General features: G+C 41.7%; 1 protein-coding gene across 3 annotated transcripts in view; it reads left to right on the forward strand.

Annotated features, from left to right (window-relative positions):
- Nucleotides 1-24429, forward strand: part of LHFPL3 (LHFPL tetraspan subfamily member 3) — a 412985-nt gene that overhangs the window by 336674 nt on the left and 51882 nt on the right. The window contains exon 3 of one of the 3 annotated variants that reach the window (XM_075926941.1): nucleotides 21011-21058. The exons of 1 other annotated variant lie outside the window; for it this stretch is intronic. In XM_075926941.1, coding sequence (XP_075783056.1) covers nucleotides 21011-21027 — 17 coding nt within the window. In that variant the 3' untranslated portion in view covers nucleotides 21028-21058. The remainder of the gene's footprint in view (nucleotides 1-21010; nucleotides 21059-24429) is intronic. One more of the 3 variants, XM_075926945.1, reaches the window with a different exon arrangement.

The raw sequence follows: 24429 nt of genomic DNA on the forward strand, positions 1-24429 counted from the left end.
TTCAGCCTCTTTACTCCTTAAGGTAAGTTGCTGTAGGTTGAAAAATTTAAAAATATACTAGAGAACATGTGTCAGATGCGAGAGCACCACCCAAGTACAATGTTGCAATTAAGAGGCTGGAGGGATTGACTCATGGAGAAAGATTACAAGAAATTGCATACATTTGCCAAACAATGATTAAATGAAGATATAACTCTTCTAGACCCTTGACCAAGAGGAAAAAGAATTATTTATGGAAGGACCACAGGAAGATAAATAGGAACAGAGTGCAATTGAGAAAAGAAAAGGTATTGACAATGTTGTAACGGGTTAGAGCGCAAAAAAGTTTTTCACGAGAAACTGTTTTAAGCTCCATTGTGGGAATCATTTAAAGCTAGTTTGAACTAAGCTTTAGAATTATTCAGTGAAGGCGGGGGGGGACAAGAAATAACAGAAAATGTGGAAATGGAAGAGATGCTTAATGATTTCTTTGTTTCAGTTTTCACCAAGAAGGTTTATGGCAGTTAGACATCTAACATAGTGAATGCCTCTGATAATAAGGTAGGATCAATGTCCCGGGTAAGCTGAGTGTGTGGGTGGCAAATGCTGCCCAGATGTTTAGCAAAGCCCCCATAGCCAAAAGCATGTTTCTACTGATGGTGCACATCTGCACGTGCACCTCAGTGCATATAACAACATTTATTCCACACATGGATGGAAAAAAAAACTAGAGGGAATGTTGAGGAGGATCAGAAGCTAAAATAGGGCTAGAACAAGTTAAAAATTACTTACGCAAGTTAGATGTGTTCAAGTCACCAGGGCCTGATGAAATGCATCCAAGGTGCTGACTATGGAGAGATCCAGGACATTTGTGTTTATCTTTGAAAAGTCCTGGAAGAGGGGGAAAGATTCCAGAAGACTGGGAAAAGGTAAATATAGTGCCAATCTATAAAAAGGGAAATAAAAAAAACCTGAGTAATTACTGACCAGTCAGATGACTTCAATACCTGGAAAGATAATGGAACAAATGATTAAATAGTATTGATTTGCAAAAACCTAGAAGATAATGAGGTGATAAGGAGTCAGCATGGATTTGTCAAGAACAACCTGATAGCTTTCTTTGTCAGCAAGTGCACCATTTCAGGAAGGTAGGAGGGGCAGCAGCAGTGCACTCCGGGATACGGCTTGCTTTTCATCCCGTTCCCCAGACTATCAGGGAGTGAGGAGAAAGTGCTTGGATTCCATGCATGCCCCTCACACCTGGTGACACTAGCCAGGTGTGAGAGGCATGCACGGAATATGAGCACTTTCCCCTCACTCTCTGATAGTCCAGGGAACAGGATGAAAAGGAAGCCACGTTCCAGAGCACATGGCTGCTGCTGCTCCTACCCTTCTGAAATGGTGCCCTTGTTTGTCAGGCTAATAAGCCTTGTAGATGTAAGCAGGCAGTAGATGTGATATATCTTAACTTTAATAAGGCTTCTGATACTGACCTCATTAACAACCTAGGGAAATACAACCTAAATGGAGTTATTGTAAGGTGGGTGCACCATTGGTTGGAAAACCATAACCAGAGAGTCATTATGAGTGGTTCGCAATCAAACTGGAAAGGCATACCTAGTGGGATCCTGCAGGGAGCAGTCCAGGGTCTGGTTCTGTTCATATTAATGATTTAGATAATAGCAGAGTGGATAGATTTATAAAGTTTGTGGATGATACCAAGCTGGGAAGGGTTGCAAGTGTTTTCAAGAATAGGATTATATTTCAAAATGATCTGGGCAAACTGGAGAAATGGTCTGAAGTAAATAAGATAAAATTCAATAAAAACAAAGTACTCCACTTAAGAAGGAACTATCGGCTGCATACATACAAAAAGGGAAATGACTGCCCAGGGAGAAGTACTGTGGAAAGGGATCTGGGGTCATAGTGGACCACAAGCTATATATGAGTCAATAGTGTAACACTGTTGCAAAAAAAAAAAGCAAATGGTACTCTATGACTTATTAGCATAAGTGTCATAGGTAAGACACAAGGGCTGTGTCTACACTGGGCCACTTATTCTGGAAAAGCAGCCGCTTTTCCAAAATAAGCTGCGAGCTGTCTACACTGGCCACTTGCTTTTCCGGAAAAGCAATGATGATCTAATGTAAAATTGTCATTGTTTTTCCGGAAAAACTATGCTGCTCCCGTTTGGGCAAAAGTCCTTTTCCGGAAAAACTGTTCCAGAAAAGGGCCAGTGTAGACAGCACAGTGTCATTTTCGCGATCGGGGCTTTTTTGCGGAAATGCGCGTCTACATTGGCACGGATGCTTTTCTGGAAAAAGTGCTTTTCCGGAAAAACATCCTGCCAATGTAGACGCACTTTTCCGGAAATACTTATAACGGAAAAACTGTTCCATTTTAAGCATTTCCGGAAAAGGGTGCCAGTGTAGACGTAGCCAAGAAGTAATTATTCCATTTTACTCCATGCTGATTAAACCTCAGATGAAGTATTGGGTCAAGCTCTGTGCAGCACATTTTGGGAAAGATGTGGACAAACTGGAGAAAGTCCAAAGAAGAGCAAGAAGGTCTAGAACACATGACTTCTGAGGAAAGACTGAAAAAAATGAGTTTGTTTAATTTGGAAAAGAGAAGACTGAGAGAACACAAAGGGTTGTTACAAGGAACAGGAAGAAAAATGTTGTTCTTAATCTCTGAGGGTAGAGGAAGAAACAATGGGCTTAAATTGCAGCAAGAAAGATTTAGGTTGGACATTAGGAAAAACTTCTTCACTCTCAGGGTAGTTAAACACTGGAATAAATTGCTTAGGGAGGTTATGACTTCTCCATCATTGGTGATATTTAAGACTCGGTTAGACAAACCTAGTCTTAAAACCTGAAAAGGATGGTCTAGAAGATGGTGCTTGTTCCTGCCATGAGTGCAGGGGACTGGACTACATGACCTTTTGAGGTCCCTTCCAGTCTTATGATTCTATGATTTGATAGCAGAATTTTCTACAGTGTAGTTCTGGTGGCAGAGGTAGAGAGCAAGATGGATACCTCCTCCTCTAATTTCTCTGGTTTCATGATTTATTTTAACATTTTATTCAAAAACTACAATTGTTCTCCTCACATGTAAAAGTATTGTGGAGTAGCTACACTGAAGTCAATTAAGCTATACTTGTGAGAGAGCATGTGTCAGATGCTATGGCACTACCAAAATACAACATAACCAATAAGAGGCTGGAATGATTGCTTCATGCAGAAAAATTACAATAAGTTGTGTGACTAAGGATATAGTTCTTGTATACATTGTAATACCAGGTGGAATACATTCAAAAATGTTTCACAGTTAGGAAATGGGACACCACAAATGTACTTTGTTGAGCCAAAATACCAAATCCTCCTAGTGGTTCCATAGCTGGATAGACTCCCCATGTGTTTCTGCTGCACAAGGTTTATAGGCAGTTGCCCTCAGGATACACACACATATCCATCCTGCTTGGTGTGTTCTAGGAGGGCTCCTCAATGAAAACACGCATTCACAGAATTTAAGGCCAGAAGGAATCATTAGATCATCTTATCTGAATTTTGTATATCACAGGCCACTGAATTTCATCCAGTTACTCCTGGATTGAGTCCTCTGACTTCTGTTTAGCTAAAGCATTTCTTCAAGAAAGGCATCCAATCCTGATGTGAAGAGATAAAGAGAGGGCAAATCTACCACTTCCTTTGTTGAAGGTTCTTAGAGACTGTAGTCATCACCTCCTGACTTTTTTATAAACTGAGCAGATTGAGCTTTTTACATGTCTCAGTATAAGTCATTATCTCCAGCCCTTGAAATCATTTTTGTGGCTCTTTCTTGCACCCTCTCCAACATCATTTTTTGAAGTGGATATCAGACCTGGATGCAGTGTTCAGTACTGGCCTTACCAGAGACAAGATTCAAGTCTCACCCACCTCTTCTATTTATACATTTAAGGATTATATTAGCCAAGAGGTGCCCCCTCTCCCCCCTCCTTAAAAGTAATGGAATCTGTCTTAATCGACATCCCATCCTCCATTACTGCACAGCCAGCGCTTTCTTAGCAGAGGATCTTGGGCTCAAGGCAAAACTGGGGCTGGAGGAGAAGCTGGGGTAAGAATAGAGCTGGCCTGAGGAGCAGAGAAGGAACGAAGGCAAAGCTGGGCTGCAGGTGGAGCAAGGGGTCAGAGCTAACTCTTTAAGGAGTGAGGTGGATCCATGCTTTGAGAGGGTACAAAGAATGCTGTTGCATAGACGCCTAGCTTCTATGTCTTGGTCACATACTCAGAATCAAACTGGTCATTAGGTTTAGGGTTGGAAAAGTATTATCCCCTAAACAGGCTTGGCAGGACCTGGAGAAATATTCACTTTCCTCTACTGCATGGGACAAGGTTCACTCTGCTGGTGTCATCTAAGCCAGTGGTCCCCAACCTTTCGGGACTGCCAGGCGTCCGGGGGCGGGGCAGCTCATGCGCCAGGCGTCCGGGGGCGGGGTCGCACATGCACCGCGTGCCTGTGGCAGGGGTCGCCCGTGGTGATATGGATGATCTAATGGTCTTTTCTGACATTAAATTTTATGAAGCTATGAAATTCATGGGTGCAAGTTAGCTTGGTCTACTATTTAAAATGTTTATCTCTAGTAGCTGTTGTCTAACATCCTCCTCATTTATTAATGGACTGGAAAGAACTTTATCATCCTTGTGTAAGAGGAGTACATCATCCTGCTTCTTTCTAAACACAGAGCAGAAGTATTTATCGAACACTTCTGCCTTTACTGCATCATTAACAATTTTACCATTTATTGTTAGGATTTCTTTTGTTTGTAGCATACTTTAAAAACTAGTTATTCTCCTTAGCCCTGCCAGCTATGGTTTTTTTTTCCTTTATAACTTTAGCGTCCCTTATTAAATATAGAAAACTCATAACTTCTAATTTATATTGATTGTTATTTAATGTCCCTTTTCCCATTTAATTCTTACTGCTGCCTTCACTTCATCTCGGAATGAGGAGGGACCCAAAGTATCCTCTCTCTTGACTGTGGAATTGTGGCTTTTTTGCTCTGAACAGAGACATGGAGCAGTGCAGAAGCTCTGCCAGTTCTTCGGTTGCAAAGGGTTTCCAGTTACCAATTGCCAGCCATGCTGCACTTAGGATCCACCCTGCATCTCAGAGCAAGCCATTGACAGAACTATGAGATCCCACATTTCCTTGTGTTTTACAGGAAATGAGCTGAGATTTACCTTGCACAGAGCTGGATGTTTATTTTCAGTTCATTTTCACTTTCATTGTCTGCCTATGAGAGAGCTGCCACTGTGGGATGTAATTAGGTGTTGATGACCACAGAAATTATATAGTTAAACAAAATCATTGTGTTCAGATAGACAATAAGGCTAGCTTCTTAACGATCTGTTCTACTGTATATTTAGCTGTGACACTCTGAGTTTGTTTCCCAGACCTGAAGAAGATCTCTGTTTAAGCTGTAAAGCTTATCTCTCTCACAAGTAGAAGTTGGTTCATTAAAATATATGACCTCACCCAGCTGTAAGTTACATTATTTATCTATAAGTGTTGGCTGTTACTAACAATGAAATTTATCTTTAGTCTGCAGATGTTACTTTGCTTATCATGGCTCAAAATATTTTATCTTGAAATTTTGTCGGAAATCTGCACCTTTTAGATGTTGATCAAATGTAATCAAGTCTGTATTTCTCTTGAGGAGATGAAGAAAGGCATCAGCTGTATCCAAATTACAGAACCAGCTATACAGATATAAGACACAAACCAAGCTGGGTGACTGATTACTTCACCCTCAACCGCATGGGTGTCAGGTGTGTAAGGCAGTGGAAGGCTCTGCCTTCCCAAACCACCAGGCATAGTCCCACCCACACTCTACCTTCAGAATGCCTGCTGTAGGCATTCTGGGGCAGAGTGTTGCTGCCCTCAGCACCTGCCCTCCCCGAGCGCCAGGGCTGAAGAGGCAGGGCTGGGCCAGGCCACACAACGCGTCCTCCTCTGGGTTTGGGGGCGCTGGGGCTATGCCGCACGCTCTCCATCCTCTTCTAGGGCTGCAGAGACTGGGGCCGTGCCATGCACACTCTGACCTTCTGCCTCCACAGGCTGGAGAAGCTGCACTACGCTGGGTCACATACCTTCCTCCAGGGCTGGGGAGGCTGGAGCCACTCTGCCGTCCCTTGAACTGGGGAGTTTGAGGCACGGATGTGCCTGCCTGCTCCCCTCTGCTCCCCATGGTTAGGAGGGAGTGTGCACACAGCAAGCTGCCCCTCCTCCCCATGGGCAGAGAAGGGGCAGGGCCACTGAAGAAGAGGTGGGGCTGGAGACAAAGCTGGGGCCTTGCCTCCCCCGGCCGTGCCTTCACCAACTGCCCTTGCTGAACCATCTGTTTACACATTCTACAGTTAGCATCTTAAATTGCTGCATGTACAGATGGCCAGGCCCCCTGACAGCGGGAGCAGAGGGAGTAACCATCTGAAGGCCTAATGATTTGAAAGGACTCAGGGTCTCCAGCCACTGCTACTGCTGCTGCTGGAGTGCCATGCAGTACACTCTGGTTGGCTCTCAGGGCTGCCCAAGGAGTGGGGGGCATGTTGTGCTCCAGGAAGCACTGCTGGCTAGCTGCTGCCCAGGCTCCAGCTCTTCTACCTGAGGCCTCGTTTCTTCTAGGAGTACAGAGCTGCCCCCACTCCCATTGCCCCGGTCCCAGCAAGTCTGTCAGCTCCCCTATAGGTGACATAAATGCCCCTAAACACAGTCAGGCAGAAGAATGCCTGGGGCTATGCAAGTAACTACACACTTTCGTTTGCTATCAACATGCTCAACTCTGCTCCCATTTATACCCACGAAGCCCCATTGAATTCACTGAGAGTTGTGGCCCTATGCCAAGGCTGATTTTGATTCATTCATTTACCTTTAAGTTTGTATAAATAATGTCTTACTGTGTTTGCTAATTATAAATGCTCAGCATGTGGAGAATGTTCTGGAAGCTCTAGTGTCATAGGTGGAATGATTTTCCCATTGTATGGGAAATGGAGTAGGTCTGGCTCATTCACCACCCTACCAGTCTGGGGTTGCCAAGAGAAATCCACTGAGAGACATTCAAGCTACTCTTTTGCAAAAGTGGTAGCAAAGTTTGCCAGTGAGCACACTGCCTACAGCACCCCTGCTGGCATTATGCCTGCTCCTGCCCTACATAGCCACAGAGCCTGAACTTGTGAGGTGCTGAATGACATCAGTCCCCATTGGATAAGTTGCTGGCATTCATCAGCTCAAAGGATCAATCCTCTCTGCTTCCAGGAGTCAGGTAGCACAAAGAATATACTAGTCATGTACTAGTTATGTGTGTGTCAGTGAGCGGCAGTGCACGCCAGTGACTAGTCCACACAGAGGATAAGGGGTCTATCAGTAGTGTTAGCTAAAGGCATTCTTCTTAGCTTAAGTGACAGAGAAATGTGTTTTTAAGCTAATGGCATCCTTGGCTTTCCAGCTATGTGTGGGATTTAACTAGTATTGGTGTCACACTGGTTTAAAATCTGTTAAACTCCTGTTTTATACCAGTGTGAGATCCAAATCAATCCCCAGGTCCTGCCTTTAGCACACTGATTTACTGTGGTGTGTCCCTGGTTCCAGGAACCTTCACTTGGCCTTCAATTATCTGACTGTCCTAGGTGAGCCCTTTTTTATACAATAATTTTGTTTTAAAACTGATTAGTCACGATTCCCTTCAGGTCTGAATTACAGATAACGTGGAGATATGTAATGCTAAAATCCTTTTAGACTAAAAATGCCATATTAGCTGTTCCACAGCAGCTCTTTTCTAATTATGCTATATTCTGCTATAAATTACTCTACAGATTTGTAAAGCATGACTTAGAAGCATTATATGTCCTGTTAACGCTTTAAAATTAATTTGCTCTTGAATATGTCCATGTATGAATGAATTTGGCATAACCCTTTCAATTTTATGCTCCACTACATAAAGTGTACAAAGTACAAACTGTAAATCAACCTCTACATTTGTGGAGATGGCTATGCAGCTATGAAAAGAATCTATCCAACTATTTTAAAGACGATTTAGATGCAAAAATAATATTGTGTGCAGTGGAGTTAATGTGTAGGCCTGAGACATTCAAATCTAAAACACTGCAATTAGTGAAGTCCCAGCAGGGTGCAACTTCCCATATAGTTTGACAAGGTGGCAAAATGGCAGGTAGAAATGATGTGGAGGCAGAATTAGATCCCAGTCCTGCCATGGACTTAATATCAGTGGACCCCAACATTCACATGGAGCCCAGGTAAAATCAGCGAGCTCATATGAAACATTGTAGGACCGGGCCTTCATTTGGAGATAAATGATCTATGTTGGCTGAGTCCAAGTGTCTGCTGCTGAGAGGTGGTAAGCAGTGAGCACCTTCCTCTCCTGGTGAGGTCATTGACCACAATGTGCCATTCAACAGGGAGGGCAGTTAAGGGAGCTCAGCACCTCTCCAGATAGGGCCCTGAGAGAATCTAGGGCAGTAATCTCCAACCTTTTAACGTATGAGATCACTTTCTGAATTTAAGTGCAAACCAGGATCTACCTCAAACCCAAATACCTTTGCCCCACCTTCTTCATGCCCCTTCTCTAAGGCCCCACCCCTGCTCATTCCATCCTCCCTCCCTCCCCCATCCTTCCTCCCTTTCATCAGGCAGGAGCAGAGGGTTGGGGCGCAGGCTTTGGTCTTGGGCTAAGGGATTTAGAGTGTGAGGGCTCTGAGCTGAGCCTGTGGCAGGTGTTGGGCTGTAGGAGAGGGGGTTCAGGCTCTGTAAGGGACTTTGGGCCTAGGGGGGCTCAGGGCTAGGACAGGGACTTGGGGTACAGGAGAGGGTATATGACTAGGACAGGGATTCAGGGTGCAAGCTCCAACTGGACACTGCTTACCATAGGTGGCTCCTGTGTGGTGGTACAGTGGGGTGGGGTAGGGTGATACAGTGGGGTAGTGCCCTGGCCCTGCATCACTCTCAAAAGCAGCCAGAAAATTCCATCCCAAGTCCTGTTGTACTCCCTACCCCTATTCTGTGGAGACAGAATACAAGGTGGGAAAGGGGAACAGCTCCAAGGCAAAGGGTAGGAGATGCACAGCAGTGGAGAGAGGGGCAGCTGAAGTGTTGCACTTGATACCTTCTTGGCCAAACCAGTCAAGATCACCTGTCAGAGGCGCCAAGATCTACCGATCTACTGGTTGGTGATCACTGATCTAGGGGAATAACATTAAAAGGAAATGCTAGGAGTCTACTACAGGCCACCTACCCAGGTGAAAGAGGTGGATGAGGTTTTTTTAAACAACTAACAAAATCATCCAAAGCCCAAGATTTGGTGTTGATGGGGGACTTCAACTATCCAGATATATGTTGGGAAAATAACACAAGGGCACAGACTATCCAATAAGTTCTTGGACTGCATTGGAGACAACTTTTATTTCAGGAGGTTGAAAAAGCTACCGGGGGGAAAGCTGTTCTAGATTTGATTTTAACAAATAGGGAGGAACTGTTAGAGAATTTGAAAGTGGAAGGCAGCTTGGGTGAAAGTGATCATGAAATCATAGAGTTCACAATTCTAAGGAAGGGTAGAAGGGAGAACAGCAAAATAGAGACAATGGATTTCAGGAAGGCGGATTTTGGTAAGCTCAGAGATCTGATAGGTAAGGTCCCATGGGAATCAAGACTGAGGGGAAAAACAACTGAGGAGAGTTGGCAGTTTTTCAAAGGGACATTGTTAAGGGCCAAAAAGCAAGCTATTCCACTGCATAGGAAAGATGGCAAATATGGCAAAAGACCGCCTTGGCTTAACCACGAGATCTTGCCTGATCGAAAAATAAAAAGGAGTCCTATTCAAAAAGGGAAAGTAGGACAAATTACAAAGGATAAATATAGGCAAGCAACACAGGAATGCAGGGGCAAGATTAGAAAGGCAAAGGCACAAAATGAGCTCAAACTAGCTACAGGAACAAAGGGAAACAAGAAGACTTTTTATAAATTCATGAGAAGCAAGAGGAAGACCAAGGACAGGGTAGGCCCACTGGTCGGTGAGGAGGGAGAAACAGTAACAGGAAACTTGGAAATGGCAGAGATGCTTAATGACTTCTTTGTTTCGGTGTTCACCGAGAAGTCTGATGAAGGAATGCCTACCATAGTGAATGCTAGTGGGAAGGGAGTAGGTTTAGAAGGTAAAATAAAACAAGAACAAGTTAAAAATCACTTAGAAAAGTTCGATGCCTGCAAGTCACCAGGACCTGATGAAATGCATCCTAGAATAGAGCTGATAGAGAAGGTATCTGTGCCTTTAGTCATCATCTTTGAATAATCATGGAAGTTGGAAAGAGATTCCAGAAGACTAGAAAGGGGCAAATCTAGTACCCATCTATAAAAAGGGAAATAAGAACAACCCAAGAAACTATAGATCAGTCAGTTTAACCTCTGTGCCAGGAAAGATAATGGAACAAGTAATTAAGGTATTCATCTGCAACCACCTGGAAGATAATGAGGTGACAGGTATCAGTCAGCATGAATTTGTAAAGAACAAATCATGTCAAACCAATCTGATAGCTTTCTTTGATAGGATAACAAGTCTTATCAATAAACTAGGCAAATACAACTTATATGGGGCTACTATAAGGTGGATGCATAACTGGCTGGATAACCATACTCAGAGAGTAGTTATTAATGGTTCACAATCCTGCTGGAAAGGCATAACAAGTGGGGTTCCACAGGGTCTGTTTTGGGACCGGCTCTCTTCAATATCTTCATCAACTATTAGCATAGAAAGTACACTTATTAAGTTTGCAAATGATACCAAGCTGGGAGGGGTTGCGACTGCTCTGGAGGATAGGGTCATAATTCAAAATGATCTGGCCAAATTAGAAAAAATGGTCTGAGGTAAACAGGATGAAGTTTAATAAAGACAAATGTAAAGTGCTCCACTTAGGAAGGAAGAATCAGTTTCACGCATACAAAATGGGAAGCGACTGTCTAGGAAGGAGTATGGCAGAAAGGGATCTAGGAGTTATAGTGGACACAAGCTGAATATGAGTCAGCAGTGTGATGCTGTTGCAAAAAAAGCAAACATGATTCCTGGATGCCTTAACAGGTGTGTTGTAAGCAAGACACGAGAAGTCACTCTTCCATGCTACTCTGCGCTGGTTAGGCCTCAGTTGGAGTATTGTGTCTGGTTCTGGGCACCGCATTTCAAGAAAGATGTGGAGAAATTGGAGAGGGTCCAAGAGAAGAGAAACCAGAATGATTCAAGGTCTAGAGAACATGACCTATGAAGAAAGGCTGAAAGAATTGGGTTTGTTTAGTTTGGAAAGGAGAAGACTGAGGGGGGACATGATAGCGGTTTTCAGGTATCTAAAATGATGTCATAAGGAGGAGGGAGAAAACTTGTTCATCTTTGCCTCTGAGGATAGAACAGGAAGCAATGGGCCTAAACTGTAGCAAGGAAGGTTTAGGTTGGACGTTAGGAAAAAGTTCCTAACTGTCAGGATGGTTAAACACTGGAATAAATTGCCCAGAGAGGTTGTGGAACCTCCATCTGAGGAGATATTTAAGAGTAGGTTAGATAAATGTCTATCGGGGATGGTCTAGACAGTACTTGGTCCTGCCATGGGGGCAGGGGACTGGACTTCATGACCTCTCGAGGTCCCTTCCAGTCCTAGTATTCTATGATTCTATGAAATAAACTATTCCCTGCCTGATCCAACTTCTATGGAAGGAAATGGCAGAACTCCTGTTGATTTCTGTAGTGCACTAAAGGGCTCTTTATTGGTCAACTAGCAGGAGTTACTCAGCGTTTCTCGGGAAACCGGAGGAACAAAATGTAGAAAAATAGTAGTCCATTATCTTTTTTTGAATGGTAGAAAAGTTGCACTGATTTCTATAGGGATTAAAATATAGGTCCGCCTCATCCCCAGAGGGGGGGTGGGACCGCGGGTGGAGGGGAGGTTACACCTGGGAGGGGCACCCTAGCTTGTGCCCGGGGCTACAGGTGCCACAGGAGGCAGGTCGGGTGCCTGAGCCGTTGTGTGCGTGGAGGTCGGGGCACTGCGTGCCAGCGCAGGGGGGAGGGAAAGAGGGTAGCTTATGTAACCTCATGGGCAGGAGGGGGCGAGTCCCGGATGGCGCTGGGGGCCGCAGGCGGCGGGCACAGGACTTAGGGTGGGCGGGGCTGCCCCTGCAGCACAGCGCAGCGGGTTACTTTGTTATTTTTACAGCTTGAGCTCAGGCCCGACATCCACCGCAAGCCCTGGGGCAAGGTGTGGGGGCGGCTGGCTCCATGCCCCCCGGAAGGGGTAGGGCTAGGGCAGCCAGCTCTCAGCTCTGCCTGGACTGTGGCACACATCCCCTGCCAGCCCTCAGAGCCATGCGGACCACTCGGGACAGCACTCCATGCTCCAGCAGCAATTCAAAGTTGCCCAGGGCTCTAGCCTCTGCCACTGCCATAATATTAGTGGCGGCTGCCAGGAGCCCCCTTTGAATTGCTGGGTCCCAGGGCAACTGCCCCCTTTGCATAACCTCCTCCCCTGACTGCAGGCCTTGACCGAAATAAGAGCTGTTGGGAGAAGAAATAAGAAACACTTTACAAAAAATTAATTATTATATTAGCAGTCATAATATAGTTGTACTAGTCCGTATATTAAGACATGGTGATAGATGTTCCTTAATCAGATTAGTTATATAAGGTTTATAAATTGTTTAAGAATGAAAAGGGGTCTCTAAACTAAGTATTATTAAAGCTAATTTTTTAAATAAGTAAAAGATCTTTTATTATAAAGCGGTTGGAAAAAAGTATTAAAAGAATATGCATATACACCTTCTTTAAGTAGGTAAATATTATTCAAAACATTACAACATCATTTTTTACCATTCTTAATTTTCAAAGAGTACTAATTATGGTTTCGTTTATACCTGGTATATATGTAATATTTCAAAACACAACAAACATAGTAAATTGTCTATTCTAAAATTTGACACTTGGGCCATATCTACACTGTCCCACAGTTCAGGCTAAGGGGGTTTCAATATCATTGTGTACCAGATTGCTTTGTTGCAATTCCTCTGCAAGTACCTTAATGCAAACTATGAATCTTTTAGTTCGATGCCCACAGTGTCCAGTATTTTAGCAGAGTTTCAGTAGCCCTTTCAAGGAAGGGGAAGAGGGTATTTCGATACAGACTGGCTAACCTAAAGAGGAGGGCTTTAAACTAGACGCAGTTGGGGCAAGTGATCAAAGCCTACAAGTAAGCCAAAAATGTGGAGATCTGGGAGATGGGTCAGAAATTGGAGGAAGCATGAACTGTTATAGGAGGGATAAATCAAACCAATATCTTAGTTGTCTGTATACATATGTGAGAAGTATGTAGACTAAGCAGGAAGAACTCAAAATGCTAAAATACTTTAGTAAATAAACCCAACTGTAACATAGCTGGCATCACAGAAACTTGGTAGGATAATATGCATGACTGGAATACTGGTGTAGAAGGGTACAGCTTGCTCAGGAAGGAAAGAGATGTTTCCTTATCTGTTAAAAATGTATACACTTGAACTGAAGCTGAGATGAAAATAGGACATAGACATGCTGGCTGTGACTACACTGGCAAGTTATTCCAGAAAATCAGCTGCTTTTTCTGGAAAAACTTGCCAGCTGTCTACACTGGCCGCTTGAATTTCCGGAAAAGCACTGACGATCTAATGTAAAATCATCAGTGCTTTTCCGGAAAAACTATGCTGCTCCTGTTTGGGCAAAAGTCTTTTTCCGGAAAACTGTTCCGGAAAAGGGCCAGTGTAGACAGCACAGTAGTGTTTTCCGCAAAAAAGCCCCGATCGCGAAAAGCGTCCTGCCAATCTAGATGCGCTTTTCCGGAAATACTTTTAACAGAAAATCTTTTCCGTTAAAAGCATTTCCGGAAAATCATGCCAATGTAGACGTAGCCGTAGAGAGTCTGGATAAAGGGGTAAAAGCTAGGAAGATTTACTATAGACCACCTAACAAAGCACAAGAGGTGGGTAAAGCTTTTTTAAAACAACTAAAAAAATCATCCAAAGCATACGATTTGCTAGTGATAGGGGACTTCAACTATCCAGACATCTGCTGGGAAAATAACACAGCAGAGCACAGATTATCCAACAAGTTCTTGGAATGTATTGGAGACCATATTTTTTATTTCACATGATGAAGAAAGTTATTAGCGGGGGAGACTAGATAATCTAGATTTGATTACAACAAACAGGGAGAAGCTGACTGAAATTTGAAAGTGGAAGGCAGCTTGGGGGAAAGTGATCATGAAGTGATAAGAGTTTATGATTCTAAAGAATTATAAGAGAAAGAACAGCAAAATAATGGATTCCAAGAAGGCAGATTTTAGCAAACTGAAGGAGCTGGTAGATAAGGTCCCATTGATAGCAAATCTAAGAGGAAAAACAGTTGAAGACAGTTTTCCAAAGATATATTATTAAGGGCAGAAGAGCAGACTATTCCATGCATAGAAAAAACAGGAAGTTTGTCAGGAAACCACACTGGATTAACCAGGAAATCTTGAACGATCTGAAATAAAAAAGGAGTCCTACAAAAAAGAGGAAACTAGGTCAAATTACAAAGGATGAACACAGATAAATAACACAAGTATGTAAAGGCAAAATTGGGAAGACCAAAGCACAAAATGAGCTGAAATTTAGCTAGAGATGCACAGGGTAACAAATAAACATTCTATAAATATATTAGAAACCAGATGAAGACAAAGAACAGGGTAGACCCATTACTCATTGAAGAGGGAAAAGCAATAACAAAAAATGTGAAACGGTCTCTCTGGAAATTGTAATGGCCTCTTTAACACATTCACAACCATAAGTAGCACCAAATTCTGACTTTGGAAATGCACATGAGCCTTCCATTGATATTATTCAACTGTCTACATTCAGGGTCAATAAAATCAGGAAGATGGTAGTAGCCAGTGTTCCATGTAAGCTGTGCACTTGAGCAGCTGCACAGAAGAGTTTCAAGTGCTTCCCAGCCAATTAGCAGAGTGCCCATAGCTAGGTTTTTTGTTTCTCCTGGTGGTTCACATACACACATGCCTCAGTGCACATAAAAACATTATTCTGCACGTGGATGGAAAAAATCTGTGCATGGATGGAAAAGATTAGAAGAAATATTGGTAGTAGCTATAGGTTGGTAATGTCTGAGGTGCCCATCTTTCTAGACCAGTATATATTATAATAATCCCACAATGCCCAAGTAAACTACAGATGCAGGTACACAGGGATTGCCATTTATTGCTATTTACTTTTGTAAGTTTGTGCCTACAATGAAGTGATTCCCAGGTCTCTGCTGTTAGAGTGGCATATGGGAAACTGACATTACCATGTCTTCCCATTGATAATCAACATGGCATCATCCTCTTGGAACCACCAGTTTCAAGTGAGACAAATCTGCAAATGACTTTACAGAAATGAGCAGTCTACTGTTTCTTTTTAAACATAACTCCACTCATAGGAATTTAGGGATGGATGAGTACCTTCATATTTGTGGATTTCTAAAAATGTCTTGAATCAGATCAACCAGACTGTATGTTACTTCATAATGTATTTTAAAACCAAAGCAAAACTCAGGGTATCTAAACTGAGTTATTAGGTTATATGAATATCACTTCTGAACTGAGCACAGATGCCTACATGTGCAAATAGAACTTGGTCTTCTCATTTGTCCAGAACATTCATTGATTGGAGTAGTCGTTTTGATGGAGTACTGGACTGAGTCCATATAATTTGATTTACACTTTAATTTGAAGTATGATTTACAGTCCATCTTTTCAAGAAAAGAAATCACTGAGTGGTCTGAAGGAGCGATGATATTTCTATATAAGTGAGCAATCCTTAGAAGCACAAAGAAGAGTGATTCCCAACTGTGGCAAGTCTGTTAAATGATGTAAACAGGAAGAGAAGAAGTCAGTAGTGGAGCAATGAAATGGATACAGAGGGAAGTAGGTAAATCTAAAAGTAGAAAGATGGGATGGCCTGTTTCATGGGGAGTTTGGAAAACCTGGTGCTAGTTTTGAATTGGATTTGAGATAGTTTGGAGGCCAGAGAAGGGTGACATGGTTTTTTTCCATGGAACCGAAGAATACTCTGGCTACAGCATTGTGGACACTGAATTTAAGGGATAGGTATTTAGGGATACTAAAGCATTACCTTAACTGAGAAGTCAAGAGGGGAAATGAATTCGTATAAAAGTAAGGTTTTCAACAGAACTTCAAGGAAAGAACAAATAATATTATTAGTCTAATGGCCTGATCTAATGCCAGCTGCCCTCAGCTCCTTCAGAATTGGAAGTTGAAAATGCCGAGCACTATGCTGGAAACATGCAGCACCTCACAGGATTGTGTCCTATTACAGCAGAACAACATTTATACATTGCTGAAGTACATGTGTGTTGTATTCACTGCTGTCAAGGTCACCTTTCACCGTGGGCTTGTCTACACTACGGAGAAGATCGATGCTGCCACAGTCAATCTTCCAGGGTTCGAATTAGTGGGTCTAGTGAAGACCCACTAATTTGAACTGAGAGGGCACTCCTGTTGGTGATGGTAATCCTGCTACTCACAAGGAGTAAGGGAAGTCGATGAAAGCATGTGCTCCTGTCATCCTCCCGCTGTGTGGACAGCACCAAAATATTATTTAAAATGCTTCAACTCCAGCTGCAAAATTAATGTAGCTGAAGTTGCATATCTTAAGTCAACTTCCCCTTTTAGAGTAGACCAGGCCCATAACTGCTACTTATTTAAGGATCTGTGGGTCATTCATTCACTGGTACTTTAAGTACCTGATGTAAATTGCTCTGATGACCGGCTGTTGAAAATCCTCAATCTTGACAAATGGTTCAAAGGCAGGCTTCATTTTAGATGTTCATGTCTGAAAAATATTAAAGAGGATATTGTTCAAGAGAAATGTGCTAACAGCTCTACTTTTAAAAAGATGAATTCTATAGTCTGAGGTATTATTGAAACTCTCTTGGTATTAAAAATAGTCCCTTAAAATTTTGTTCCACAAATGCTCATCTGACAAATTTAGCCTCTACAGAAGTTTCCAAAGATTCAGCCATAGCAACTGCTTTTTGATGATGTACTGCTGAGTTATCATCACTATCATCATCTATTGACGCAGAACTCTCAGCCTCTTCATCTAAATATATGCTTCTATTAATTGGTACAATATGTAAGAGAGGATGCAAGGACTAGATTAATTTACAGGGGCTGTGCTGTGGTGGATAATTTTAAGCACTTGCATCTCATTCTCAACATAGCAAAGATTTTTTTTTTCAGTCCGAGATCTGGCATCATTCCTTATGTCTTGTAGGAGTATTTACACTTTGTAGAAGTGTCAATTGCCATATTTCCATTAACTCTCCACAATCCCCTCACAAATGAAATTATTTCTTAAGATTTATAATAGTGCCTGTAATAAAAATGCTTATTCAAAAACACTCTCCCTTGAATTTTGTAATCACAGATAAATTAGAGCAATCCAGTGGGGTTAAGTATAAATGAATCACACATGATCATGGGAATTTAGCAACTGAATAAATTATTTTCCTTTTGGTTATGTTGTGGTTATTATAAATAGCCTCCATGCTTAATCAATGGAGACTTGATCCATTAATTAAGATACAACAGGGAATGTTTTATTGTAGTATTAAAACCTTCAAGTTTCTAGGGGGAGTGTGCCATCAGTACTTCTAAAAGGGTATTATTATTTTGGCATACATAGTGGACAGCAATAAACAGATTTGCACTAGAGTAACAGAGAACTGAGTTAGTCCTCTATTTCTTATTTTAGAGGCAAGGACTTCTAAAAATGCAATTAATTCCCCATGGCCTTAAGCTGAGAGTAGATTCAAAATAAGGACCACTCCAAAACTAGACTGCATTTTTGTTTGCTTGTGTTGCCCCTTTGTGATCTGAGCGGTCAAATTTCAAGACCCTAGGGATCTTCTGCTTGGGAACAGAAATTGGGACACTGGTATTTTCTTTCATGCAACTTCATTTATTTACTAGGTATGTACAAATTCCCGCTTCTCCAGATGTAGGAAGAACTGAGAACAAAAAGAGTCGTTTCTTAGCTCACAGACCCTAATCCTCTTTAGTTAACACCAGATCCAAAAGCTCCCTTTCTAGCATTTTTCAGGCTTACACTATGCTTACTGCCTGGCTTTCTTGATTTTTCTGTCTGCCTCTGTGGCCTTTTCTGTTTTCAGTTTCTATGTTTTCTCCCTTCCCTCACATGTACACACACACACTTGGTCACAATTCTCAGTGGAAACCTTCCTACACCCACATGATGCTAGTCTCTAGGCAGACTTATTAGGCTTTGCTTTAGGTGTGACCCTTTAACCGTCTCTTACAACTATTTTAAACAAAAGGCTTGTTCACATACAAGTTTGAAGAACATTTTAATTCAACTATAACAAGGTTTCACTCAGTTCATGTATATAAACACAAAGAGCCAAGTACTGATCTTGGTTACTCTGTATCAATATGCACTAGCTCTACTGTCTTCAGAATTATTCCAGACCTTTTTTATAATGGAGATTGCCTATGTCCTAGAACTGGAAGGGACCTTGAATCCAGTCCCCTGCCTTCACAGCAGGACCAAGTACCATCCCTGATGAATTTTTGCCCCAAATTCCTAAATAGCCTCCACAAGGATTGAACTCACAACTCTGGCTTTAGCAGGTCACAATGCTGTAAACAATTTGTGCATAAGAATAGCTTTACACTTATGAGGAGCCCCTCTCGGTTCAATGTGGGAGTGTCCATACACATGAGGACATTTAAAGGACTGGAACCTTCGTCACAGCATACTTGAATAAGATAGAAATTTTATTGCGATGTCTCAAGTATACTACTTTAGTGCATTGAGAGTGAATTGTAATGACTGAGGCTTAATCTGAACAGAATCAGCATAAATTCCATTAACAGGAATGAATTCAGAGAGTCAAGGGACTAAATAGTGTTATATTGGTATAAATTTCTAAACTCCAGTCTTACAATACAGAAGCAGCAAAATAAATATTGAAGAAGAAACATGAAATCCTGGTTAATAACATTAATTCAGTACAGTATTATATTTCCAGGATTTTTTTTAGCCTCTTAATCAAGACAGCTGCTTTGCATCGTATCTCACTATACAACCAGTGTATGCATTAATCAATAACATCACAGCGTGTTTTATGTTTCATTACCTAAATAATGTGCACATAGGAGGCAAGCCAATAAATCATTTTACGGAGGTTACACCAGTAACAATATAAGTGGAGTCAAAGCTTCCAAGAAAATAGAAATCCATCTGTGTCCTAAGACAACCAAAAATAAATGCATTTATTGCCATCTGCTATGAATCTTTAGGAAGGTTAATACTGTATATTGTTTCTACTATAACCATATCTATCATTCAGTCAATGCATTTAGACGTTTTCTGGTGTATCTTTGATTTGTTTGAAATGGTAATTGATACATCAAATTGATTCTTCAATCCTTTTGGAGACAGATCAGTTTGTCAAAGTGATACTGATACTTGATCTATATTCTTGGTTAAGAAATTATGGCCTTGGTCATTTGCATGAAACAATATCTATTCCAATTATTCCTTCCAGGTTTCTTCCTTACGGCTACTTGTCTGATCAGTTTGAAACTCCGGGGTGAAAGCTTCTCTCTCTTCCATCCTTATTACAGAGGTTAATTGTTTAATAATGTTGAAGAAACATCTGCATTTCCCATTTTTCTTCATGAAAATTCTGTGTTTGTGGGTAACTTTTAGGACTCCATCATATGCACAAGTTACATGTATTCATACAAATAACTGTACATTTAAATAAACTGAATAAGGAAACTAAGGACTTGATCCTTTGAGATGTTGCATATCCTCAAGTTCCATTGACCTTCGTGAGAGTTGAGGGAGCTTAAAACCTCACAATCTCAGGGTCTCCATGTAATTAATAGCACAAAAGATTTACACAATTAAAACCTAAAGCCATGTGACTACTTGCACGAAAAAGGATTTAGTAGTTTGGGGTTCTTAAAAATGGTACATGTTGTTTTGAAAACATAGCTAACAATAATGAGCAGTGAACCTGCAAGACCAAAATATGTCTTTTTCATTTAATGCTGTAACATGTCACCCAAAAGCATGAAAGATTTATGTAGCTCTGTGTATACAGTACTTAGGGACATATCTCAGCTGTGGTTTTATCTTTGATCCAACTAATTACGATGGCTTGCGGTATTTTTTTTGTTTTTTTTTACTGTTACATCTTTCTTCAAATATTTTTAAAGCACTCATGCAGATATAACATTTAAAATTGCTCACTGCTGGAAAGATGTTCTGAAGAGTCTTCCTTCTGTCACAGCAGGACAGGATGCAGTATTGCTCAAGACTGGGTTTTGGGGGGGGTGTTAAGTCTTCATCGTGTTTTTCTCTGAATATTTTAGTTTTTCATCTGGTTCCTTGGTACATCACTTAATCATCTTCACCACTTGACTTTCAAAGAGAGCCATTTCTATGGTTAACAAAATAGGAATGTAAGCACATCAGTGGATAGTTTCCTTCATCCCCTCCACACTGTTCGCTCTAACTAAGATCATGAGAAGCTTCAGAAGGGTGGCTGAGTTAGTCCGTAACTGGAAAAACTTAAAAAACAATTAAAAGTCTTGCAGCACCTTAGAGACTAACAAAACATGTAGATGGTATCATGAGCTTTCGTGAGCAAGGTGAATGGAGTTATTAAAGGGGCAGTTTCTAAATAAATAGGGGATGGGGTGAGAGAGAAGGAAAAAAAGGAAAAGAAATAATCAATTAGAGTGTCTGCTATATGAAGCTGATAGAGAAGGTGCAAATTGTTCTTAAGTACCCTTGACCTACTAATCAATGTGTACGATTTCCTTTTATTTTACCTTAACCATTCTGTTTTTCCCTCCCTCCCTCACAGATGATGGAAATGCTTAAAACAAACTAAGGTAGTATGAAACTGACTAATGTAAGTGTAAGCATGGCACTCAGTGGGACGAGCTGTAAAATGTGTGTGTGCTTCTGCCAAAATATGTTGCATGGCTTTCTGCTGTTGTCTTGTGATTCTGATGTTAGGCAGCATGTTCTGTAACTTGTAAGCATTTCATTTTATATTTCTATTCCCAATGTTGGATTTGTATTTTTAAATACCCCCTTTTTAAGAATAGCCCGTGACTAACGATAACCTAGCTGCAAACACTAAAAGTTATTTGTTCCAGTAGTGTCCAGAAGCTCCAGTCAGGACCAGGACCCATTAGGCTAGGTTTTGTAGAAATATATAATAAGAGAGCATAAATTTGGAGTCAAAAGGGTTAGAAGTAATGGGCCATATTTGTAAAGGTATCTAGGTGCCTAGTGGGATTTTTGGAAGTCCCAAGACACATCAACCTTATTGATTTCAATATATGTATCTAAATACCTTTAAAATGTCTGTCCACGTATCAGTAATCTATGGATTGTTCTGTGGTTGTCCTTTGAAAACAACCCTCCAGATTGGCCAAGTCATGTTAGTGTGACTGCTGCATTAATCTTAGCCTTTCTTGTGTGAATTTTTATTACTAGTTTTCTAGCAACTTTTGTGCTACTTTCTATAATGGCTACTACTGTATGTAGAAATCAAATGTATTGTGCTTTCCCAGTAATATATTCCAAAAATCATTCTTGGCCAAAGAGATTATATTTCCCTTTTTAAAAAAAAATCTTTTATAAAACTTCTGAGTGAATATAATGCTCACAATGAAGAGACTAATAGTACAGCCCTGAAACAGGCAAGCTTCCCTACTCAGCTTCTCTACTGCTTCCCATTAATGATCTGCAAAACTCTTGCTGTTCCCGTCCTGGGTTTCTCTTGAGCAGAGACAGCCATTCATATTAAACTGTGCCATGTTTTTGTGATGTGCACTAGCGGGGAGTCAAATGAAACCACCAAACTCATTTTCGTTGTGCCCTAAGCTATCATTTGATACCAGATCACTAGAGGAGACAGGTCAGTGCACTAGCCCAGCGTGCCACTTAGTTCCATGTTCCTTTTCTTTTTGGACTCTAGACTAGAAGCAGTGAAAAGCAGTTAGTTATGCTGAGTAGCCTCAGTTCAGCTACTCACAGCTGAACCACTCACTTGGGGTTTCATAGTTATATTTTATCATTAAATGAAAATACAACTTCATCACAACATACACATTGCTGTAGTGCATGGAATTAAACAATACACATTGTGTGATAATAGAATGACTTATCAGAATTCCGTCTATCTTATTATTGCAATTATAACAACTGGAAATTTGAGAGTCATCTGCATGATGTTTTTGCAGTTTTTCTCGGATATCCAGCTTGAAAGCTGCTGCTCTCTTCCTTAAGGCACTAACGATTAGATCTAAAAGAGCTTGAAAAAACCCACCTGGTGAGCAAGGTCACCTTTTTATTCCCTAACAAAAACAGATCACTGGGCTAACAAGGCACGGGATGCCTTAATTAATGTCAATGGAGCATTTTAAAAGCAAAGAGAAAATAGGGCAGTAAAAATAGTATTCTCTAGAAGTAAGAAAAATGGTTTGTGATCGCATCCCAAGAGAAGCCAGGGAGACTTATCCTTAAATATTGCTAATGCTGGAGGTTGATTACTGAAAAGTGTGGGAATAATTTAACAGGTTTCCGACCTCACAATCTTCTTAGTGAGTTAGCCCAAACAAGCAGAGCCCCTGCAATGAAAAAAGAACATGTATTTATAACTGCAAAAGGGAAGCAAGACAGCTCACTTCCTCTTGCTCATGCTACTGACTCCTAAACACATTTTTTGCGTGATTGCTCATGTACATTCCAATTAAGGATGTTAAGTACAAGTTGACTATCCAATAAACATAGGCTTATCGGATAGTCGACTAGTCGATTTCCCCCCCCTTGCTACTTCTGTGAGATAGAGGCAGCAAAGTGGGGAGGAACAGGGGGTACTTGCAAGCAGGAGCAGCGTTTGCCGGGGCAGCATTTCAAAGAGACAGTGCAGCACAGCTGATCTTGGGCTTTATGTGGTGCTGCCCCTTTGAAACGCTGCCTCAGTGTTTCAAAGCAGCAGTGCCACATGGAGCTGACCCCGGGCTCCTTGCAGCACTACCTCTTTGAAACGCCATGGCGGTGTTTCAAAGAGATAGCACTGCTCAGAGCCCAGGATCAGCTGCACAGCGCTCCCCTTTGAAACGCCGCAGTGTCGTTTCAAAGCGGCAGCACCTCAGGGAACCCAGGGTCAGCTGGGGACTCCATAGCTGACCCCAGGCTTTCTGTGGCATTTCCGTGGAACCCAGAGTCAGGTGGGGAATCCTCAGCTGATCCTGGGCTCCATGCAGTGCTGCTGCTTTGATCCCAGACGACAGCGCGGCATTTCAAAGGGTGCAGAGCCCGGGGTCAGCTGCAGAGCCCTGTGGAAGCTCTTGTGCATGTTAAAGGAGGAATGAGGAAGTTCCTATTGACTAGTCAAGTAGTCAATGGAAATTCCATTGACTACTCAACTAGTAAATTAGTCATTAGTTTACATCCTTAATTCCAATACATGTGTGCATATGCATGCAAGCTCTCCTGAAAGCTTTTACCCTAGCGGTATCCATAGAGTCAGCTGTGAAGCCCCCTTGGTGGAAGACTCTTGATATTTAACAGTGCTTTCCATCAATGCAGCCACAACATAGTATATGCTGCAGTGAGGTCAGGGAAAATAGTACTTGTTGTCACGTTTCTTTGAAAACCATTTTCAATGAATATATGTGATTAGCACAAATATGTGGTCACGTGTGCTTTGATCTTTTCTACAGCCTACTTGCTCAGCATTCAATATGTTCTCCATCTCTGGTGTTATTCACTGTAAAATTAGGCATTCTAAGACCTTGAGGCACACAGAAAGCAGTAATATCAGCTGGTAGCTCAATGCCTCTCTTGGGTCTTTACCAGGTTTTGGGAGGCCAATGATTTTTGACAAACACCAGATTTTCAGCCAGAGGCTGAAGCATATCTAGTTTACTTAGGTATGACCCTTCACCAAACACTGACATCCAAAAGCCACCTGCGCAAGATAGCAGCGAAAGTCAACATATGCAACAACCTTCTCAGAAAACTGGCAGCTTCTACGGGGTGAGCAGATACTAAAAGTCCTCCGCCCTTGTTATCTCATACTTATGAGTAGAGTACTGTGCACCAGTATGTTATTAGTAGACACAAAACAAACTTGTTGATGTGCAACTCAATTCAACAATGCTCTTAGAATCATAGAATACTAGAACTAGAAGGGACCTCGAGAGGTCATCAAGTCCAGTCCCCTGCCCTCATGGCAGGACCAAGCACTATCTAGATTATCTCTGA

The sequence above is a fragment of the Pelodiscus sinensis genome, chromosome 1 (assembly GCF_049634645.1).
Source record: "Pelodiscus sinensis isolate JC-2024 chromosome 1, ASM4963464v1, whole genome shotgun sequence".
Taxonomy (NCBI): domain Eukaryota; kingdom Metazoa; phylum Chordata; order Testudines; family Trionychidae; genus Pelodiscus; species Pelodiscus sinensis.